General features: G+C 36.9%; 1 protein-coding gene across 9 annotated transcripts in view; it reads right to left on the reverse strand.

Moving 5' to 3' along the window:
* The window catches only part of LOC135490974 (voltage-dependent calcium channel subunit alpha-2/delta-3-like), a 148,552-nt gene that overhangs the window by 12,581 nt on the left and 111,636 nt on the right, over positions 1–24,335 (reverse strand). For 2 of the 9 annotated variants that reach the window (XM_064776568.1, XM_064776569.1), the window contains exons 14-32: positions 18,830–18,856; positions 17,902–17,958; positions 17,258–17,437; positions 16,945–17,019; positions 16,764–16,793; positions 16,524–16,595; positions 16,248–16,309; positions 15,754–15,824; positions 15,294–15,354; positions 14,940–15,128; positions 14,517–14,600; positions 14,025–14,161; positions 13,576–13,763; positions 13,223–13,285; positions 12,806–12,876; positions 12,390–12,468; positions 11,828–11,880; positions 11,562–11,656; positions 6,739–6,979 (exon numbers count right to left, since the gene is read on the reverse strand). In XM_064776568.1, the coding sequence (XP_064632638.1) occupies positions 6,739–6,979; positions 11,562–11,656; positions 11,828–11,880; positions 12,390–12,468; positions 12,806–12,876; positions 13,223–13,285; positions 13,576–13,763; positions 14,025–14,161; positions 14,517–14,600; positions 14,940–15,128; positions 15,294–15,354; positions 15,754–15,824; positions 16,248–16,309; positions 16,524–16,595; positions 16,764–16,793; positions 16,945–17,019; positions 17,258–17,437; positions 17,902–17,958; positions 18,830–18,856 (1,835 nt within the window). Of the gene's footprint in view, positions 1–3,838; positions 4,032–6,738; positions 6,980–7,365; positions 7,598–9,443; positions 9,637–10,939; positions 11,079–11,561; positions 11,657–11,827; positions 11,881–12,389; positions 12,469–12,805; positions 12,877–13,222; positions 13,286–13,575; positions 13,764–14,024; positions 14,162–14,516; positions 14,601–14,939; positions 15,129–15,293; positions 15,355–15,753; positions 15,825–16,247; positions 16,310–16,523; positions 16,596–16,763; positions 16,794–16,944; positions 17,020–17,257; positions 17,438–17,901; positions 17,959–18,340; positions 18,353–18,829; positions 18,857–24,335 lie in introns of all 9 variants that reach the window. The other 7 variants (XM_064776570.1, XM_064776577.1, XM_064776574.1 and 4 more) reach the window with 6 other exon arrangements.

The raw sequence follows: 24,335 nt of genomic DNA on the forward strand, positions 1-24,335 counted from the left end.
TAACTGTCCAAATGCATCTTCCATTAACCTCATCATGCTTTTTGCCACTCTTCTGGAAACTGAACAAAGTGGCACTTTACTACATTTTTACACTTTACTGCATCAGCCTCTTGTCTTCTAGCTCCCCTGTAGCCACGTATAGGCAATTTTTCACTATCCATTTTTGCTCTGCCTAGGTATCTTCAATGAGATTATGCAGAGGTTAAGCAAAGTGCACATAAACTGCTTTTAGAGGAGGACACTTTTTTGTCAAAAGCTTTGAAACTGCAACGAAAATCTTTTAAATGGACAAGGATTTTTGTGCGCTGGGATGCTTAGTCTTTCTCTGAATCAGGCTCAGTCATGAACTGGTACCATGACATGAAACTAGTGTCCCTTTAATCCAATACGCCATCATCTAACCCATGGTTCATTTCATCCCGTAGAACACCATCACTAGAAGCACACTCCTGAAACTGAGGTCACACTTCAAAACCCATTGAAAATCATGAAAAAAACCTACTAACATTAAAACCTAATAAAATTGCACGCCTTTGAAAATGACTTGGAAAATATTAACATTCATATCCAAGAATTTTACGATGAAAGCAAACTCCGTTATAGGCAGCTCATAGCCTGATGGCTATTGTACTTTTGGTAGCTAGGTCTGGGGGCAGGGTGTGAAGTCTTATAGCTTCAAAACTTGACACCACCCTCACAAAAAGTATGGTAAACAATACAAATGATGATATTTCAAAGTTGGGAAGTTTGAGGATTTATAGAGTGATTGAAATTTCTCGGAGTAGGTTACCAGATTTCTCTTTTATAGTTACGGTAGGTTACAGTACCATTTTCTATGACAGTTAGGTTACAGTATACCCAAAGATTTCTGTGACAGATTTGTAACAGTACCAAATTCTAAGAGAGTCAGGTTGCCAACTTTTATAATGGAGTCAGGTCACCAACTTAAATGACAGAGTCATGAGATTGCCAACTTCTGTCACAGTGTGAGGATCGCAACTTCTATGACAGAGTCAGGTTGCCAACTTCTACGCCAGAGTTGTAGGTTACCAACTTCTATGACAGAGTCAGTTGCCATCATCTATGACTGAATCATGATATATGCCTTATATAGTGCAAACCCAACTGATTTCAGTCGCTCATAGCATTTCATATTATTACCCACGTAATTGAGGAGGCCAACATCTATAATAGAGTAAGGTTGCCAAATTCTATGATAGTTGGACAAACAATTTCTAAGACAGAGTTTGGTTACTAATTCTAACAAATCTGTTTTCCAAGTCAGATTATGGACATGAGGAATTCCAAGATTCACAACATTAACTAGAGAACTCAACTAAAAGGTACACACAAAAAACCCGTTACTTCGAAGTAACAGGTTTTTGGTACACAGAGTAGTTCTGTATCACAATGCTAGAGGGAGAAATCAACAAACAGCAACGTCTGTGAAAACAGCGCTGTTTAGCATCCGATACAGAACTTGATGACTGATCAAAATACTACTCTAATAGAACCTACCACATTGATAAGAGTATTTTTGTGATTAATTAGTTTGGCATAAGGCATGACCCAATTTTTGGTTGTTTCTATTTACGAGCTATACCACGAGTATACCGTATTTTGGAGTCAAATGCATGGGGTAACTGATAAAAGGTATATGCTTTTAACGCCCTTCCAAATGACATCTCTCAGTTAAGACACTGATGCTAAACTGTATACAGTGCTGGTCAAAAGTAGTCACCTCACTTGTGAGCAACAACATATGTGCATCACTACATTTTACAACTGCATATGACAGTCATTGATTCACAGGCTTGTACAGTAAATTTTACATATATCAGACTCACATCAAATGAATACTCGCATGTGGTCTTCAGAATCCTATGTTGTGATAATACACTTTACACATTTTGTACATCACAGACAAAAAATACTTGACCAGATGTGTTTGATAAATGCAAGTTTTACTGTACGTTACATATTAAGCCATGATTTGTAGAAAACATGATGTATATGTGTTGCTTTGTTATGACCAGTACTGTATTGGGCAAGGGGCGGTTCTTCTGACCAGTACTATAGATATTGCTCTGTCTATATAGGACTTGGTTTCTATTCTAATTCAATTTACCTTCTGCAAATCTATTTCTATCTCAGATATATTTGGTCTTTTTCCCACATCGATTCCATATTTCAGCTGTTTTCCAGATATATTTTCCCACATATGTTCGGGAACAGTAAATCTGTTCTTTTTCCACATATTTTTGGTATTTTCTTGATATATTTGGAAAATAATTCACCTCTTTTTGAAAATGCTTTCAAGTCAAAAATTAATCAGAAATAGAGCTACAGAAGGTCTCAAATGAACAATTAGTATGGACTTGTATCTGGAAAAGTTGGAATAGCACCAACATCTTAGCAAAACATTTGTATATTTTTGCTGTGAAAAAACTCATAGCTTAAACACGAGTAGTATAGTACGTGTATGTTGTTCTTGACTTCCAATGAGGTGACACGGTGTGGCGGCACTGCTTTTAATAGATTCTAGGCGGGGAAATTCAAAAATCCGATTCAGACTATTTTCACAATAGACTTCAGAAAATCAGATGGGGGCCAATTGCACTATGATAATAGGCGATCTTGGATAGGTTGTATTGTGTTGCGGACATAATTAATTGAAGCGACCTCTTTTATCCATTTGAGATCTATTTTCAAACAAAAAATTTGAATTTAAACCAAACATTTGAATTTCCCGCCTAGAATCTATTTATAGCCACTGGCGGTCGAAAACGACATACTACTAACACTAATAACATTTTCTCTGTGGCCTCTAACTGCCCTAGTTAGAAAGCCTGAATCCATTACGAAACCGCATGTTTGTCAGACATTGCCTGTAATTCAGCGATGTGGAAATAGAGGGCAGCAGCTGCAGTGACCTCATTATCGCGGAATGCTATTGAAGTCTTATGTATTTTTAAAGGTTTTGCCCAACTGTGGCTTCTATTTCATTGACATATCAGAGAGTTTAAGTTTTGGTAAAATTATTCAAGACTGCTTTTACAGTTTTATCTGGGTTGTCATAGGACATATGACAACACCAAATATTCCTAATTACGTATTTTCCATTACAATCTTAATTTCATCCCTTTTAGGGTTAGTATTCACAACTTATCCAGATAAAAACATTTGTTAGTAGATCTTGCAATGGCATGCCATCTTTATGTGTAGTGTCCAGCCAAAATCTCATCACATCAAAATGTCCCCATAGGTTAGTAGAGTGAAAACAGCCTTGCTTTTTAGACCTTAAAATTCTCACTTGGGGTTCTACTGAGGAGATTTTTTCTTTAATCAAAATTGACAGTTCGATTAGAGAAGGAATTAGGTTGGGTTTTTTAATGTGTTTTAGATACAACTTTTGCTTTTGCTTGCACTGATTTGCGACCTTGTAGGCTTGAAGCCTAATTTACTACCTTTCTCACGATTTTCTCATCCTGAGAAAGGAGACGAAATGTATCCATCAAACCAAATGTGAAAGTCAAAATAGATACACAATGGCTAAAAAAGTAACATTACTTTTAATGGTAGATAACAACTGCACAGAATGTAAAAGCATGGCCATTTGTAATCTCATAACTGGGGATGTTCTGGAATGAGGATGTTTTGACTGTTAAACTGTCTTCATCGTGTTTTGTGCAGAGATCATCACTGGTAGTTTCCGTAATATGCAGATGACATGGCATTTAAGATGAAGCAAATAAAATCATGAGCAATAAACTATGAACACAGATCACACAGAAAATAAACACACTTCTATCAAACATCTTCAATGTTGACAGCTTACTTGTTGCAGCTGCAGCCTATCGCGCCCTCTTTCTTTCGGCGCCCAAACGAGTCATGGCGCCGATACAAAGTCAAAATATTTTCACATGCTTTGGTACCTATGACTGACGGTGTGTAATTTAATGTTCGCGCTTCCCAAAGTTTCCAGAAGAGGCGATTTTCTTCATCGTAATCTAGCGGCTGGGCGTCATACACTGTGGTAAACAAGCGACAAACGGGTGAAAGTTTTTCAATTACATAGCGTGCTTACCCATTGGCCAAGTTGTGACCTGAACTTTTAGAACATGAAAAAGTGTGTAGGAAAATGCTGAGTTCTGCGATGGTTTGGTGCATATAACATTGTAGACTTGTAATGTTCTTTCAATCCAGGTTTATCTGTCGCATATCATGTGATGGTTTATCCTTTCTGTAATGGTCGAATCATTGGAGATCTGTAATGGTTTAGCCAATAAAGACATGTAATGATTCATCCACAGTATACCTTGTGATCCTTAACCTTTTTTCAGATCTTTTCAGATATTATGTGACAGTTTTTCTTTTTCAGCTGTCATGGTTTGATCTTTGCAGATCTGTAATAGCTTACCCATTGCAGATATCAAACAGTTCACCCACTGCATATCTGTACTGTTTAACCACAGTGCAGAGTTCTGAAGGGTTTCATAAATCAAAAAGATTTGGAACTATTTTTACATTGCAAGTTCTAAGAACATTTATGTCAAATCATTGCAGAGCCCACACATGTTGATACACACAGAGGGGTTTGGTGCAAGGGTGGTACGTCTTACTTTAGAACAGGATGCATATTAGTTGTCACAAAACTTTTGAAATTGTCTTCAAAATGTCACTGAAATAGAAATGCCTCACAATCGTGAATGGCATCAGAGAAATGGTGAGTTAGATTATATTTTGGATGTGAAAAGACAGTATCGCGTTCCAAACAGGCCAAAGCGTATTGGATAATGCATTACAATTGCAATATTGCAAAGGCGTGTACCATACAAGGAGTCAGCCAGTAGCACACAGCATGCAAATTCATATGAGTTGTTATTTCTGATAGGAAGAGGAAGGAGGAAAGAAGAGGACAGAGAAAGAGCAACTTTTGGAGTCCACCATCAAAGGTAGCTATTCCTCTTTAATGTGGGATATGCTTGAAACAGCTGTTATTAACTCCAACTTGAAATCTGTATCACATTCCAAGTCAGAGGACAGAGTAAGGTAATGTGTTACAATTATAGCCTCTGTGCGCATGGATGTGTACTACCAGCTGTTTTCTACACTGTAGGAGCTATACTTGTACCAAGTTACCTTACATCAAGAATTCCAAAAGTGAAAGAAGGTTCTGTTGGAAACGTCAGTATGAAAAGGTTACTGGTCAATTGGCGTAAGGACCTTTCTTTAGTAACCAGTAGCCAGAAAAGGTAACTGATGTTACCAGAGCAAAGCAATGGAGTATTGTACAATTCAAAAGTTTGGAAACAATAAAGTCTGCATCCAATAGCAACTCTGACCACACTTCGAGACATCACGACGTGGAGACAACAATACAGTGACGACACCACCTATTGGCCAGTAGAACAACCAATCAGTCTGTGTCTTTGATGAGTACTTTTCATGGTGATAAACAGTGCCATCTAGTGGTCACTACAGAAATGAAAACTACACCCCTTTTCCAATACGAAAACGTTATCAGCCTGCTTCAAATAGTCTTGACAATAGGTGATACCATTTTCTATTCAAGGGGACTAAGTCACTCACAAAATAAGCTGCATGTACACCAAACTGACTAGGGTGGATGGACCAGCATTCAGGCAGGCATAAATGTTTACGAAACAACACTGAGTCAACAGCATACGGGTAAACATTTAGCTCAGATACATGTACGACACTTCCAAACTATATCTTGCATCAAAAAGGACCTATGGCGTCGTCTAATAGTGACCCAACTTGTTAGGAGCAGCTGCTGTACATTGTAGTGCAAACATATGCAAAGACAAGAGACTCATCAGGCAAACGTCACATGTGAAAAAGTACAGTGCAGTGTAGTCAATTGTGACGAGGGATGTTACTTTTAACCAGAACGGTAAATTTGCACTGATAGTCACCCCTCTTGCTGATTAAAGAATAATTCTTACTCGATGATTGGAGTACATGACTGGTATTACAGGGCAATGCATGCAATATGACTACCATCTGAGTTCCAGCAGAGAGGGAGTCCACATGTTCATATGACTCACTGGATAGTTGGCATTGCGTCAGCATTTTGAGAACAGCAGAAAAGTTGACGCATATACTCTAAAGTTTGCTATCAATGTCATATTTATAAATGTATAAGCGATAGGCATAAGCAGTAGCATATTTCTAAATGGAGAGCTCAGTACTTAACCGTAGTCAAAACTGATGAAAACTACAGGTTGGGAACATTGTGGGTCAAATGAATCGATTCATCAGATTCAAATCGCTGCCAAGCCACTTTCAAGGCAACACCAGTTGCTAGTTGCCAAGTCCTGATATATTTCATTTCATCCTGCCCTTGGCTCTGCTTATAGCTGCCAAGTCGGTCTATAGGCTTAATAGCAGGGAGCCACTGACCAACAATTTAGTCTCAGAAAAAAGAAGAATATTTTACTTAATGTAATGTTCGAATATGTTGCTTCTCCTCGTTTTTAAACAACTATGTTTCAACTAGTAGTCAAGAGTAACCAACATATTCAAACACCATTAAAGCCTTCCTCAAAATGTCTTTTAAATGATGCCACATGTACTTTTAAGAATCTAGAACAACTGATATCACAATTAGTTTGGTCATCATTACAAGGAACCATAGCCTCTTACAAGTCAAGACAAATTGGACTCCTACATCTAACTGAGCACTACATCGTTCCAGAATTAAATCATCCTTACTTGTTACAAGACTGACAATTAAACATTGTTCCTTGGATTTTCTTGTTAAAACTTTCGTGTATCACAAATAAATTTGACTTTTTCTCACAAGTTGTGTTGCCAATTACGGCGGGGGTGAAGTTGGCTTGCAACGCCATTTGCCGGAGCCAGAACTCCCTCTGAATCTGTTCATAGTCTTCGTAACCCTCATAACCAGAATCGTACGAACCGTACTCATCCCCACCATAAGACCCGTAGTAATCTATGATGCAAGAGAAAATAAAGAAAATAGTTTGAGACACTAGCTTTTAAAGTTTATTCACATGTATGCATGTTGGTAGCAGACTTCACTGGCCATCTGAGATTCCTGGCTTTAGGTAATGCTATAACAATCCTTGGTGCAGAATCGACAAGTCAGTATTCGCTTACATAACGGGGAAACAATACTTCCAATAGAAAGTGGTGACGCAGAACTACTACCAATGCAGGACAATGTGCAATAGCTGTGGTCTACAAGTTTGGTCATGAAAACGAATTACAGGCCCTTTAAACTCAAGTACATAGCACATAGTCCCTTGAACTCAAGAAATATTGGATGCAACATGTACCTGAGCGCGGAAGTGCGTTTTTAACTGAAATATTCCTTACTTGTTGCAAATTTGACAATTTAACAATGCTCCTTGAGTTTTCTTGTTAAAACTGTCGTGCATCACAAACACGTTTGACCTTTTCACACACGTTGTGTTGCCGATGATTGCAGGCGTAATATTGGCTTGTAGCGCCATTTGTCGCCGCCAGAACATGGCATTTAGTTCTGCATAATCTTCGTACCCATTATAGGCCTGATACGAACCGTATGCATCACCGTATGACAGGTATTCTAGTATGTGAAAGAAAATACAGAGAGATTTTGAGAAGGAATCGAAGATTTTGCAAAAGAATTTCAGCATTATTGTCACAACACTCAGTTTGATTCTCTGTTCTTCTTGATATCAAGATTAACGTATCATCACATTCCCTTGGTGTCAAAGACTGCTCAACTAGAATTAAGGCCTGTGTTTCAAAAGACAGTTGGAAATGGTTGAACGGACCCACTTTCGTCTTGGTCCAGTAAGTTCGCATGACCTTAAACTGGAAGCATTGAACTTCAAGGTCGGGATTATATTGATAAACAGCCTGAAACAGATCACTTTCATGACTGAAATCAAAGAGAATTTGCTTTATTATTGTGTTAATGTTTATAGAATTATATTTCATACCACAATAGTAACTGTCCAACACCTCTACAAATGTTTAGGCCCTATCCATGTGCAACCATTCGAGAATAATTTCTTTATGCTCTTATTCTTATGAACACAACAAGGAAAAAATAACAGGTTCGACACGGCAGAATGCATTTCTTAACACAGTTGCCCTGCCTGATAAACACTACAGTAACGTATCACTTTGGGTAATGCAGCTGAGATTTTCATGTATAAACAATATACTGTATACACTTTGTATAACGGAATTTTGTTTTCCATTCAATGCTTTTAGGGCATTATTTTGTTTTGGAAAGCACAGAAGTCTTGAATGGGGCACAACAGATAAAAGTTCAGGTACATTTGAATATGAAGCTGATCCTGCATTATCTGCTCTGAAATGAACTTAAATCAAGAAATTATTTAAGTTCAAAAGAACTGAACTTAAAACGTTATTTAAGTTCAAATAAGTTGTTTCAGAAAATTTTAGAAAAATTGCATTTTGGTACTGTTTCAGAAAATTTACAGTGACATTCCTAAATGATTTAAGACCCATTAGTTTTCATATAAGAAATGGCTAATAAGGACTTTTAAAGACAATTCCCAGGATGAATTTTTCAAAACAATTCTGAAACAATCTATGGAAACAGCAAAATCTGAAATTGAAACAATGACCAGATGAAATGGGCTATAGTCGAGCCTATCTTGATGTTGAATTGAGAAAGACGAATATTTGTTTTAAAAAAGATGCAAAAAATATGTGGATTAATGCTTATAACAACAATAACGTGAGATCTATGCAGCATGTGATTTCAGACGATATAGTGATTGAGAGGAAGAAATCTGAAAATGAATTAGTAATCTGTTGGCAGTCTGTGATTCAGCTTAGGGACAGGTGCAAATAAGAACCAATTATCAATGGACTGTTATCAGTATCAAGCCCTTCGAAATACATCGTTACTCATCGTTTCGAAAACTAATTGAAATGTTCACGAAAGCATTAACACAATTCCATTTTTTTAAAGCGCTCAGTCAGCACTCTCGAGTTGCTGCTTTTCGTGTTTTGACATATGTTTTTTGTGTGTACTTCATCAAAACCATTGAACCTCAATTTGCCCAAATGGGAACCCCCCAATTAGATATGAATGTGAATACGTCAGACTGCCAATAACTGACAAACAACGTGCAAAGCCTCTGAAGACTCAACAAATAAAAAAAAGGATTATGAGTAAGATTTATAGAGAATGCGGAAACTGTCTTGTTTGACTCAATAATTGTCCAAAAAGGTTCTTCTGAAATGTTTAAAAGGACATCCAACAAGTTACATCACAACAGCTGTTGGTGATATGCCAAGTTTCTGTGGAACTATAAATTTCAGTTTGTTTTACGAGATTCTAAGTCAAACATCGTCAGTTTCCACACACTTGCATTGGCAAGTGCAGCAACAAAACAACAGCGCCACCTTGTGGCCAAATTCATCCTTACTTGTTACAAGTATTGCAAGGCGAGAGCATTCCCAAACGCTTCTTCCCCCAGCGTGGGTTGACGAGAAACAGATCACGCCCCATTTGACAGGAGCGGTTGCCTTTAAGGTAGGTACGATTCATAACAGTCTTCAAATTTATTTCTAAGGACTGTGTACTATCCTCGGCATAATTATCGGCTTCACCCTGCTTTCCTAGGTACAAAGATCAGACAGGTATCGACATCATTTTTTGAAATAGGCAAAGAATTTAAGCTGGGATATGAACCAGAGTCTATCTGATTTATATTGCAGACACCAATTTTCCACTGGTACTGCAGTGTGTTGATTAGACAAAACTAAGCCAAGGAAAAACTCTATTTTTTCAGTCAAGGTTTTCTTGGAGTTGGGGTCCTGAGACTATACTCTTTCAAAAAAGTTCAGGGGCACTACTGCTGTAGAATTTGTATTTGAGAATAGACTGTTTACTGAGGGGGTTCGGGGGAGATATAAATGAAATAACTGAAAAAACCTAAGTGATTATTAATAATGAGTGCATTTCATAAAGGTAAGGCTATTTACATGTAACAAAATGAAGGAAAATAATATGAAGAAAAATTTATGAGACAAGGGACTATTCCTTTTTGAAAGATTCACCAAAACATGTTTGCTCTGAGGAATAACCATTTTGAGAAAGTTAACATCTAACATTCTTATTTAAAAATATCTGTTTTCCAACTGAAGTAAATCAAACATGATACTGATATAAACTGAATACACATAAAGTCAACTAAATCTTTGCAACAAAAAACAGTCATTCTGAAATATAATGCACTGAGTTAGTTTACAAGACAATAATTGGAGGGCCTAATATGAACATCACAGCAATGAGTCTTCATGTAAATTGAATGACCGGGAAATCTAGTACCTGAAATAAGAGTTGTCAAAAAATCTGCATCAACTGCATAATCAAGCAAGATTTCTCCTCCAGTTCAGTAGCATCAAAACGAAGTATCACTTTCTCATTCAAATACCAACTACAGACTAAAGTCAAGTACTGTGTTAACTACTCCAAAACCACCAAGAAAAAATCGATGTTAGAAAAATGGTGCACTATCTGGTTAATGGGTTAATCACTCACACATTGATGCAATAAAATTCCATAGCCAAAACATAAAAATCCCACAGCCAATATGTTAAAATGCTATCACCAACATGTTAAAATGCCATACCGACGTGTTAAATTCCATAGCCAATGCATTAAAATTCCACACCCAGTATGTTAAAATCATTATTTATTAGACTATATTAATTAAAATGCCACAACCATTAACAAATCAAAACTTTCATTAGCCAAGTTTACCTTTCACCATTCAGCGCCAGATTATTACTCTGCATAAACTCACTCACAGGGGACACACAACCCTATCTCATAATGCTTTAAGATCGAGATTTGTGCTCCTGGTGTGAGGTTATACAAAACAATAACTGAGACATTCATGAAAGACAGATGACTCACTTTAACCCATATTTCTCAACCAGTTTTCCCTCGACTTTAACATCTACCGTGTCGCCCAAATCGATTGCCAAGTCGCCTCCCGCCATTTCGAACAAGTGATTCCACAGTGTACATGCTTTAATGCCTTTAGTGTAGTATCCTGGCAAACACACAATGAACGTGTTAGGCAATGCTCATATCAATCTAAATATGTTGGGGCTTAATTGCAAAAAAGCGAAGTTCAAAATTCACGAAGTTCGGTGCGATTCCGCCAAGGTTGATTAGATGTTGACCTGCGAATTGGTATCTAGATCCTCAGAACCCTTTGCTCCATGGCCCCCTAAATGCCATGCCCCTGATAGAACTCCCACAGTTCTAATCCAAATGAAGTTATTGGAAAACCCCAACTTAGCAAATCACTAAAACACGAAACTGCATCTCCACAATCTTGTTTTAGGAAACTCGATACAATTCAATCACCAGGAACACGAGAGCACGTTATTCGAAAAAGGGCCATATTTAGGATTCCAAGAAAAAACTAATCTTCGAAATTTGTGACTTTTAAGAAAACTCTCCAAACAGTAATACGCATGGTCATTAAGTAATTAAAAGAGAAAAGAAAGAATGTTTTTCGATAACTTACCTTCAGGAGCAGGCCCAACTCCCGTCATCTCCCCTTCTTCGGCCCAGGCACCACGATTGTTCCACCAGGAAAACAAATTAAATTGGATGATGAATCTGAAAGAGATAAAAAATCATCAACGGATTATCATTTTGGAAGCTCAGAATATTAGGTTTTCACTTACATGACTTATGCAAAATCCCACCCCAAAATGCACAGTGATGCATTGTAATTCATAGGCAAAGTGCAGTGTAGATAATTTGTTTAGGAAAAATCTCTATACTCACAAGGCTACCTCTTGTACCGCCCAGGTAAAGGAGGAAAATATCCTTTTTAATGGCTGAAATAAAACAAAAGACTTATTGAGAGATCCGACAATTTTAACATGTTGAACAACAGAAGATATAGGATGCTTTTTTGAGTAGTAGTCAGGTGATCAGGGCCATCATCACTATCTATCAAAGTGTGTTAAACCGCTTACTGATACTTGATCAGTCATGGTAAGAAACTGGCCCCCAGTGCCGACTTTTTATGAAACACCAACATTTACCCCGACAACGAAGCAAACAGACATTTGAAGATAGTGATGTACGCAAATAAACGCTGGGGAATTGTGTATCTGGCAGCTGACAAATATATTGCTCGATATAAACTGTTATTCTCCTTTCTGAGAACCCACCCCACTTACTGCCGAAATTTTTAAAGGTGGATGCATCTCTAACTGCATGAATTTGGGATTCCAATATAATTGCTCTTTTAAATGACTTAGCGGGAGAAACGAAATAGAGAAAGAGACAGATGAGTTACATAGAATTCCTGCAAAAACAATACAAGTATGACCATACTTACATTCAGTATAAAAGAGCTAGCACCAGACATGATATTATCATATATGTTGCAGACACCTTGGTAGTCATACACTGTTACCCTGAAAATGTACAGAAAGACGGTTAACACTTTCACCATTTACTTCTTCTTCAACATTTGCATTGAACTTGGATAATTTGTTCTATCCATGGACCATCCCTTCTCGAAGGTGGGATGAGTTTTTTGCAGGCCGAAATATAGGTAGTTGACAATTGGGTTAACTGGCCCAGTATAACTCTGTATTGGCCAGGGAGAAGAGTCCATCGAATGTCCTACAACTTTCAACAGACACAGAAGCCATGAGGTCATGGACAGCAGTAACAGTAATTTTATAACGAAGTGTTGTGCCATGGTTTCGTGCAACAAGTGACATTCCTTTTGACGAGTGCTGTACCTACCTCTTATAGACTTTTTTGTCTACAAGATCAGAAAGCAAGGCACCATCAACTTCACCAAAAAATTTTCCTATCTGAAATCGAAATTCAATAAAGTTATCGAACTTCAATAAAGTTACAACAATCACTTTGTGATGCATAAGTCATCAAATCTTTAACATTTGACCCTCAAGTTAACTCCAAAATTCCATGTTTTTTCAATATGAATCTAAAGCAACTTTATATGTTACTACCAGTGGAATCAACACCAACGACAGGGACGAGGGGTTGCAAACATGCAAGATCGTAGCCACAATTCTTTCGCCATACTTTGCCATCAAATTTAACACGAATACCCAACTTCAGATCCCTCAAACTCAAAAGGAGTTGTTATCTATAACAACACATACATCGTTAAGATGAAATCGTGAGATTACTCACCTCAGTATCTTTTTTGGAGAAAAGTATAAAACCGTTTTCATCCAAGAGATAGCAGTTCATTTTCTGAAACAGACAGAAGCGCATAATTGAAGTTCCCAAAAAATATATCAATAAGAAAATCTGCATGAAGTGAATTGGCTCTCAGCTTTGTAGTAATAACTACCCATAACCCAGATGATAACAAAGACTTAACGATTCACCTCATCTGAGAACATTCCAAAGGGCTTGATATTTATAGATACTTGGGGTATGAAGTGCCGGACAAAATCAGAAAAAACTCTATCGATTATACTGGACTAAAGTGATACCCACATGAACTAAAACAAGAACACAGATATTGTAGTTCAACTTACATCACTCTCACAAGTGAGGGGACAAGCCGTCCCTGCTTTACAAGTTTTAGTTTCCTCGACAAAAATCTGCTTAAATGTATCAAAACTCATCTGGAAGCCTACGACACCGAATGGCGTCTCTTTGTTGTCCTTCTTGACTTTGATGATAATGGGAATAACAGCAACAATGGAGGTTTGGGTGTCGTTACCTGAAATAGATCAACACATTTTTAAAAAGTGTTAAAAATTTGGGGTTTATGTTTGAATAGAAAAAAGGGTAGAGGTCTTTTGAGTAGTTTATCGTACAACTTCACACTTTCACTTCACAAATAGCTTGTTCAATCCTTACTTTAATTACTGTGTATTTACATAATTAAAATAAAGCAAATTCAATTTTTCAAATTTTGAGTGAGTGGGATAGGCCTTTAGGATGCTTCAAGAGGTGAGTTATTTTATAAACTATTACCTACCCACTTGCCTCGACCGAGGCACCATGAACGTTATGGTGTCATAACCCTTGTCTTTTTTATTACTACTGTATACGTTATCTACTGCTCGCTGGTAGTATAATTCTTCGATAGTTTTGTCCTGCCCCTTTATCCACTCACTGAAAAATAAAAAAATTCAATAAGGGTTAAAATAAATTCTGCCAAGAGAACCCCTCTTCATGTAGGTTAACATATTTTATAGGCTTTCGGGTGTTGTTGGTAATCAATGCAAATAAAACGACAGGCTTTACAGGGTATCCTATAGAGAGATTCTCCTGGCCATATTCAGTGGGGTAAGGCTACTTCCCCCAGATACTGCCGGAAAACACGTTTTTTACGCAGCTGACGGGCAAAGAGCATTGTTCTGCCTTCCCCCAGTGAACTTGTTGTTGGCCCCCACCACCAAAAAGTAATACCGCCTTGCATCCCAGGTAAGTAATTGATTAAGACATAATTGATTAAGCAATAACTTACTAGTCCACTGTGTCATCGAAAATATAATATCTGGTAATTCCAGCTCTGGTGCCTAAAAATGTCATTTCCACCCCATCATTGGCTCTGAAAAAAGCATTTATTGCACAATGTGATTACAGAAGCTTTGTTGACAATTGTTGGCCCTAAAAGGCCTACTTCGTTCAAACAAAAATTTGAAAATTGAACCTGAATTTGAAAATCTCTAACTGTGTATTTAGTTACTGAATTTCTACAATGTATTTGTGAAGACCGACATACAAATACTATGATTGAATAGTTTAAGTGAATTTGCGCAGTTAACAGCATTACGACAAAGTTCTTTTCCTTACCTTGAGCCACACGAAAATGCAATTTACAGCAATGGCGTAGCTATTTGATTTTAGTAGCCGAAGGAGTTATATATAATTCTCTACAAATACTTACTTTTTTCCAGCTTTCCATTTCGTGGAGGCTTGTTCTGTTGCCCGAGCATCCCACAGCATACTCAGAATCATGGCCTGTCCCCACTTGTTACACTTATTGTTGTATAACGTATCATTTTTGAAGTATTCGACAAGAACCACGGTGGGATCTTCAAGAGTCTGGTTGAATTCTAAGAAGCAGTAGTCTTCCCTGAAAGGTAAGAATTGTTTTCAAAGCCAATCATGATTGTATTGGCGTGATGGAATGCTGGTTAAAGTGTCCTACTCTCAATCTAAGTATATTTCAATTATGAAATTGCTCATTTGTTGAGAATTACAATACAATACTCAAAAGATGCTATTACATTTCACTCACCAATTTTTATTTACAAGGACTTGGTCTTTTGGGTCTTTGTTATTGATGAAATATTTTTCCTCTGAAAAAAGGGGAAAATTGTATCAAATGTTTAAACAACACAATTGGGCCACAATTTGATTACCAGGCATACAACTATATTCATGCAATAACCATGGTAAGCATTGGTGATGTGGGTTTTACCTCAAGAGACATAGCAGATGCCATCGTCCGAAAAGTGTGGGAAAAGTAGAGAGAATACATAGGGTCCATTGAGATTCAGGAGAAAGACACCGGTAGGGATAAAGGAGGACCAGTACTTCATTGAGCGGGGGATCGAGGCACTGGATTTCAATTCGGATGCAGGAACCATTCCTTTATCTGATGCCAAACAAGAACAAGAAGTGATTAAGATACTGGTTGTTCTGTAAAAAAAACATTAAACCACTTAACTACTAAAGACCAAATTAATCATACTTACCAAAATCTTTTTTCGTGGCTTTTGCTGTGAATAAGTTTTTGCCGTAAAGTTCCGGGAAAGCTAAACCGAGGCTGAAATACAAACAAGAAGGTGGCATCAACAATTTCCCTAAGATTTAAAAGACCTACTTCATAAAAGAAGACAATTTTGTGACACAACATTTTTACGAATGCTGAATGATGAACACATTCGTGGCAGGTATGATGCGCTTTGTGATCTGAGAAAATCTGAGCAAATCTGAGGCAGATGGGATCCCTTCGTCTCTGTTCAGGTTTGGCTGAAGGGCATGGATATAGATAGCTTCCTTAACACCTCGCTCAAACCAGCTACGAACCTTAGACTTTAGATAACTTTAAATTGATTACAATGTATGATGACTGATATCTAGCTGGGGGCTCATTTAGTAACATTGGGCCCTTTTTAGGTCGAAGGGTCAGTCCCTTATTTGAGGTTCCATCTCTCAAATGAGGATGCACGACTCGATCAAACCTTACCTGAAGGGTGTCTTTCTTATTTCAATAAAATAATAACTATGCATTCGCTGAACCACTCTTGTCTGAAAAATAAAAAAATGAGCTTGAGAATTCTACTTTGTAATGAATAAACAGGTGAGATAACTTTAAATTGATTACAATGCATGATGACTGATATCTAGCTCATTAAGTATCATTGGGCCCTTTTTGGGTTGTTTTCAAGGAGATCCTCATGCGCTGAAAATACAACCACATAAACCTCTACCTTGTAATATTTGGCGGGTCAATTAAACTTACCATATTATCATAGTGGATGTTGACCTTTATTTTCAATTCACCCGTTTTCGAGTCAACCATTTCACGTCGCAACTGAAGTCAAAGATATCTCAACATCAACATTTTGAAACCGCACATAATTCAAAAACCTTTCAAAGTCTTGCATTAAGAAATATTTAAAAAGTTATCACTGAAATTGGACTAAATAGTGACCTACTTTCACTTGCCTGAATAAAATTTTACCGATAGTGACTAACTTACCGTCATGTTATAATCTGGAAAGCCAAACTCCTGAAAATAGAGAAAAAAAACTCCTCAGACATTTATTTCATAAGAAATTTATTAAACTTTAAACTTTAAACTCAGTGAAAATAGAATATCCCATTTCGGAACTATTTACATTTCATTTTGCAGAAGGAGAAAAACTACTGTTGACACTTACATCTGAATAATCTGACTGCATTTCCACCTCGGATAGATCAACGCTGTTATAGTTCGGCTTCTCCTTACCATTCAGCTGAAAAAGGCAAAGATAAATTGTAGTCCTTTAAAGACAAATAGAGGTTAAACATGGGACTGAAATATGAAATAATTTTCTCCTTGTACCATCCATTTTGGTGTTTTTTATACTGGAACAAGCCACTCACTCAAAGTCCACAGTGTAAGCTTGAGTGTCTCCACATACCACAAGCCTTACAAGTGGTACAAGAAACTTCCCCCAGGCCAGAAACTAATATTTCGAGGATAACACTCACCGTAGGCCTGAAGTCTGGATGGAAAAGGATGTACCCATTATTGGTGATGGCAAATGGGTACGCATTCACTCCAAGCTCGTAGAGCGGTGTGAGCTTAGTGATCTCCTTGATAGGAACATCTGTTCCCATGACTCCAAGCAGAGTCCCTTGCTTCAGTTCACCGGGCTTGGTAGCTGCAGTCTGAAAAGAAAGCAAGATATTCATCATCATCAACATCATCATCATCATCATCCTCATCATCCTCATCATCATCATCCTCATCATCCTCATCATCATCATCATCATCATCATCCTCATCATCATCATCATCATCATCAACATCATCATCATTACCGGTGTCATAACCCTATTGCAGTATTTTTGCCGGAGGTTTGGAGTCCACTATCTGCTACTGTCCACCTGTGGGGATTGTTAACTTGCCCCAACAATACCGTTAACTTGCCCCGAGATGAGTCTTTTATGCTTATCTCACCGACTCTTGGGATCATGAATTTATCTCATATTGCGCATCAATCGTGTGGTAAAGGGCCAGGAATTTTAGTTCCTTGAATGCCAAGTCGGTTCATCCAGAAATACTATCCTGATAAAAGTATGTGTTTTAAATATTTCCATTAAATGAGTTCAGAACAAGAAGATAAACTCACCACTGACGAATTTGGATCAAAGACAGGTTGTGCAACAGAAGTCATCATCCTCAGTCCCTGAAATGAAACACTTCAAGATAGACCTTGGACCAAATCCAAATTGACAACATTTTGGGGGCAAAGTAAATGTGCTCTTATCACGATAAATTGAACTTAAAATTATACATATAACCTGTATAATTAAGTCCCCTCAAAAATAATGGCAGGTTAACCGGATTTACTGACTTTAACAAAAGGAAATACCTCTCCGAAGAGTGCAAATCCTCTAAAATTGTACATCAAATAGCATAATGAGTATGGCCCTGATGAATATCAAAATAAGTCCAAAAATTAGTTCGAAGAAAAATCAAACCTTGAAGAAATCGGCCCAATACTTTATTACACAGCTGCCCAAAAGGTCAGTGATATTTACTTATGAAGCAGACTATAGTTTATTTACCTCCATGCTCCGCTGTAGCGAGGACCAACACCATGTTGCAAGAGAAACGGACCAATCACCAAGAGGAACAGATTATCCAAGTAAGCGAAAGATGGGCATGAAAAGGAGGAAAATATATGAATACAAGCTTCATCAAAAATGCAAGGCACGGTCCCAATCCAAAAATTCATTGCACATAAACATTCACGTAAAAAAATTGCTTAAAATTCCCTGAAAAAAACACAAATGTCAAGTCACAAACAAAGGAAATTGCTGTTGGCATCTCTGGGTAAGAGAGATGCAAACAAGAACTTATGCTTATACATGGGTTGTATATTTGACCATAATAGGCTATAGATACTTTTGCAGAAAACTTAACGAGAATACAGTGTGACTTCAAAACCTAGAATCTTCAAGAATAGTTTCAGAACTTTATCCCAAAACCGTTACATAAGTATATGAAATATGGACGAAAGTAGATTGTCAAAGAGGTCAGATTTTAGGACCCACCGGTACACCTGTATGTGAAAAGCCATCCTGAATGAGAATGATAATCATAATGTTAAATATATTTGATTTAGAATATACTCAACAGTTTCAAATAACAAATTTCATTTTCTTGTTTTGCATATCGTATGCAAATAGCTTACTAATCATATTCAACAAAACAGTAAATGTTCATAAGTTATAAGGGGCACAAGTCCCCTCAATCATCTGTAATATGCCTAAAGGAATAGGCATAATGTTTTCCTAAAACGATTCTTCTATAAAAGATATGTAAAAGGGCGTAATGATACCATCGAAATGTGAAATATGACAATGTATGAAGAAACCGGAATCGATGATCATAATAAGGGGGGTAATTCACAAATAAATCACATCTGAAATAGAAGTAATTAACACAAATGGGACTTCAAACTCCAAGGACAAAATATATAAAGAATAACTCGGACTTAAATAACAAACTATCTGAAGCACCTAAAATACTAGTTACAAGAATATCGTTCTTCTTCTCACAAGTAGTATATAATCATTAGGTTTTCCAAACAAATCTGCATTTCTCTTTGACTGCTCTACCAAAGGAGATAGCCAGCGGAATATTGCTTTTGGATGCTTAGAGATCAAGACATTAACTTACATATTATTTCTAACATCAAAATGGTCAATCCATCCAAGGCACATTTTATTAAACATTTAAAAGGTCATTATAATTAGTGACATCAAGTTCTATGATTAACAAAAACAAAGTAGAGAGTTACATGTAGGTAGATTGGACATTGACGACACCAGAGTCAAACAACTCGAGAAGATTTTAAGTTAAGAACATTAAGAAGTAATCTATTTGATAATATTAATCTAAAGAAACCTAAATATTGAAAAGATTTAAGGATATAGAAAACATCTTCACATTTTTTAGATAAACGACATGATATTTAATGGCTAGTTTCCAGTAAACTTGATAACGTCATGTTCCAATGAACTTGGGCTTGGATGATTACCAAGATTCGGAAAAGTGCATTCTTTAGAAAAGGCTAAGGGCAACACTTAATGCCAACACAACTTTGCTGTCTTACTGACATAAGGAGTCACATTTCCAAATCATGGCAAAAGCCAAACTCAAGTCAAACTGAACAAAACTATGCATGCATTTATTCCTCTTGTTACAATATCAATATTTCTACATCATCAACCAAATATTGATGATTTATCTTTAGAATATTGATTCAACAAAAGTAATAAAGGAGAAAATTCACAATCATGTCAACTTAGTTTTTCAATGTTGATCAAGAGCCAACCCAACAAGAACATTCTATTTGTCAACCTGGCCTCCTAAGCAAAGTTTGGCAATCATAGGCAGAAAACTGAGGGAGTATTCTCCTACACTACATCCTTTAGAGAACTTTCTGTTTTTGAATAGCCAAGACCAATCCAGAAAAACATCTCAAAAGCTCAAACCTCAACTATGATCTAAAGCCAGGTGTTCTCTCTAAATCATCCAAGTGTTGTTTTAATCACCCAAATATTGTCTAAATCACCAAATATTGTCTAAATCACCCAAGTATCGTCTAAATCACTTTAGTATTGTCTAAACAGCCAATAATAATCCAAGTTTATTAGCTTTACAAGCTTTCAACTCAATATTTTTTTAGAATCCCCAGTACTCGTTCTCTCCACGGACACCCCCTGGGACCATTCTTGCCCAAGAGCTCTTGAGGCACCACCTTTAAGTCAAATCTTCACAGTGTTTACTCCAAAACCCAAGTGCTAAGGGGTTTCTTCCCTCAGTTCAGGTTACATAAATCACTCGGCGATTGTGTTGATTTAGTGATTTACATAAGTAAGTTAGAGATTCAAGTTAATGATATACTGGTTACTGGCCACAATAGATACCCCGGAATCTTTCATCAAAATATTCTTAAAGGGGTGAAAGGAACTTATTTCAGATCGTTTTTCCTCTCGATCTCACCAGCCATAAAGAGTTTCAGTGACTCTATTGAGGCCCGTAACCAGTTTATGTATATGAATCACTAGCATGATAAAGTAGATCTAAGTTGACAAATTGTGATTTCAAAGCATTTTGGGTATATTGCAGAGGACCAACAATCACAAGCAAGAACACCGAAGATACAACTGGGTGTTGAAATAGTTAGTCACCGTATTAAGGCTTCATACATCTAATCATTCCATAAGAACATCAATGATTATACTAATTTTAGAAATTTTCGCAACTCTCACAAATCAAGAGGTGCGAAGATTTGGCAGTTTTCAATATAGTTTTTCTAGAAGTTATTGCTGAAGCAGCATATGTATTTAATCCAATAGTTTTAATGGTGAGGAGGGGATTAAAGTGGGAATAGTAGCCAAGAAATTGGCCAAGGGCATAAATCAACTGGCATTGTCATTATAAAGGTTGCTTGGCCTCTTAAGTCAACTATGGACAGGGAAAATGTTTGACTTCTATCAAACAGATATTTTGTCAGGGAGATATGTTATAGACATCTAATGATATGTCCAATAGACATCTATTAGATCTATTATAATCTATTAGGTCTATTGTAATCTATCTAATCTATTAGATCAACCAAGTGATAGACATCAATCTACCTAGGTGTCTAATAGACAATGAAGGAAATTAAAAAAATGTAAACGTTTTTAAAAGATGGTTGATGTCTGATAGATTAGATGTCTATGGACATCACTTACTTGATGTCTTTCATGCATCGTGTTATATTGGTTGATGTTGAATAGAGTGGATGTCTATGGATATCACCCAGTTGATGTTTTTTGTGCATCTGGTTAGACAGGAGTAGACACCAACTTGTAAGATATCTATTGGATGTCTCATAGACATCACCAGACTTTCCCTGTACATAGCCAACTAATTGATGCGCAAAATTTCAGTAAGCAGAAGAAGAAAATATAGTGAAGGAAAACAGTCCTTGTCAAAAGAGAAATTTCCCATTTTCATCGCACAACATTTGATTTTACAACAACCGTTCCGGATAGTTTCAGATGCAGGGAGTATACTGACCATGAGTAACTTTTCTTGTGTTATGCACATTACAAAATGTAGAGTTGTGCACAGCAAGCAAAATTACTCAAGGGCAGACCTGTAATGTTGTGTTCAACAAGGGATGTATTTATATCATCGATATTTTGCTGAAGTGGTGAATACTATATACTACTCTTGTTGATTCGCCATCTTCGACAAAATATCAATGGCATGACCAGTTACGAATGGTATGTCAAGAGAAAGCTTTCTGTAGCGCCCTCCAATGAGCAATTTAATCACCATCACCTGCAATGTATCGATGACAATGCAATGACTGATTGAAATGGTGGTTTCCAATCGCAATTGTCATGTTGTCATGGTTACATCGCAGGTCACAGCGACAAAAATCGCTCATTTGCAAAGTGCTTAAAGGAAGACAGAAGCCTAGAAGATTGAAAATAGATTCGTATATTGGTTGAAATTTTACATACAGAATCCTAGTTAGTGAAATTGAAATGGTATCGGTGCTAAAATGTCATCTATCATCATTTAGATTAAAAACAGATCATTCATTTAAGAGGATCAAGAATTTTTCAACCAAAAACCATTAAGATCATTTGAAATGATAAATCATTCATTAGACATTAATAGCTTATGCAGTGATAACAATTAAATTAGTGCTTGCATGCATACTAATTAACTTATACTAAATCTATTTCTGAACAAGCTTTCAAATCATCTGTTCAACTTGTAACGAAATTAATTTACATGAATTATATGTATTTTCCAGTGAGAAGTAACAGAAATATTCATAGATCAAATGTCCTCTATTTGATAGCGAGTAATCAGGTTTAACTGCGGACCTTTCTGGACTGACTCCAACTTCGCTGATAGTTATTCTAATTTATAAAGGAATTACGTGAAATCAAGTTGAAAAACCAACGTTGATCGCAGAACTGACAAAGGTTCAAAAAGGGATTAAAAACTTTTAATTTCTAAAAACCGCTTAACATTATTTTCTTTATCTTTATTCTTATCTCATTAGCGGGATCACACATAGAATTTTTGAGAATTTTGCCACAGCTGAAGCTCTCCACAAACAAGTGATTTTTGTCACTAAAACCACCGGTCACGATCGCATGCAACAAAAATTGCTCGTGGTCATCATAGGTGCCTGAAATCACGGGTTTTGTCCTAACACAAGACATCTTTTTGTTGCACATTGCAGTGATTATTATGGACGGTCACAACAACAAAAATCATACATTTGCGGAGCGCGAACCAATGCTTGTGAAATTCTGTCTAATAGAAGGGAATGGTACCTGCAAGAAAACTCAGCGATTGTGGTTACATTACACAACAATTAAAAAATGAAATTATTAGAGATTTTAAAACTGTCCACAGCAAGATCACAGAACTTCTATAATAAAGATGCAAAAAATTGAACATGAAATCTGTTTAAATTCAGGGGAAATCTAAGAAAGATCTAAGGGTGGAAGTCGTAAAAATGTTTAGTGGGTGCCTATAAAATTTGGGTGCGGGATGGGAGAAAATCATGAATTACTACTCTACTGTTTAAATAGCACTTTCCTATTATATAAATGGCCTCCAATCATCATGGGGGGTTCCGAGGCCCTGCTTTTTGTGGAATATGTCATATCTGGACACTTAGGATGCCTAAATTGCCCCCCCCCCACGCACACACACCAATTAAGTCCATAAAACCAAGAAACAAGAATTTAGGGTACTAAGCCCCTGCCCCTGAAACTATGAGACGAATTAAACTCTTCATCAATTTTGTTGTCCCATAGGCCCAATATAGTCTCTCTTGATTGGTTCATGGTGCATTATTTTCTCATGTACTGTCTAACAAACAGGCATGTTTTGTCCTTTGGACCTGCCACGTTGTCATGGTAACATGACAACTGATTTAACCAATCAGCAGTTATCTACCAATCACAAACAATGGTTACATCACAGGCTATAGAAACAAACACAGCTTGTTTGGGAAGTGGAGCGATTTGGGGAAGCTAAAGTACCTTGAATTGTTACCTGGTTAGCGAACTTGACTTCAATATCACTTTCAGGAATTTCTATTCAGGGCACATTTCAATTTTAAGACAGCACAGTTAAGAATACACCCAACACTGTATTCACGAGGCTTACAACTCACAGTACACTGTAGTGCCCATGTGCTCCAAGGCCAAAATGCATTACAACTGACACAAGGTGATGTACAGTACCAAACTTATAGTGTTGAAACAACAAAGAGAACCATCTGAATTCATGAATCCTAGCCCCCCCCCAAATTAGGGTATTTGATCTGTGGCTAGAGACATCTGCCACAAATTTCAGCAAAGAAGGGCTTTCCTTGTTAGAAACACCCCTTTTTAAAACTACTCTGGCATACACCGCTGAAGTTTTACCTCTCTTCAATTTGCGATTTACGCTAAGTTCTACAAAAGTTTAAAACCACAGGATTTTTATATACAGTCTTTCCAATCAATAAAACATATTTGCGAT

The sequence above is a fragment of the Lineus longissimus genome, chromosome 7 (assembly GCF_910592395.1).
Source record: "Lineus longissimus chromosome 7, tnLinLong1.2, whole genome shotgun sequence".
NCBI classification, from domain to species: domain Eukaryota; kingdom Metazoa; phylum Nemertea; class Pilidiophora; order Heteronemertea; family Lineidae; genus Lineus; species Lineus longissimus.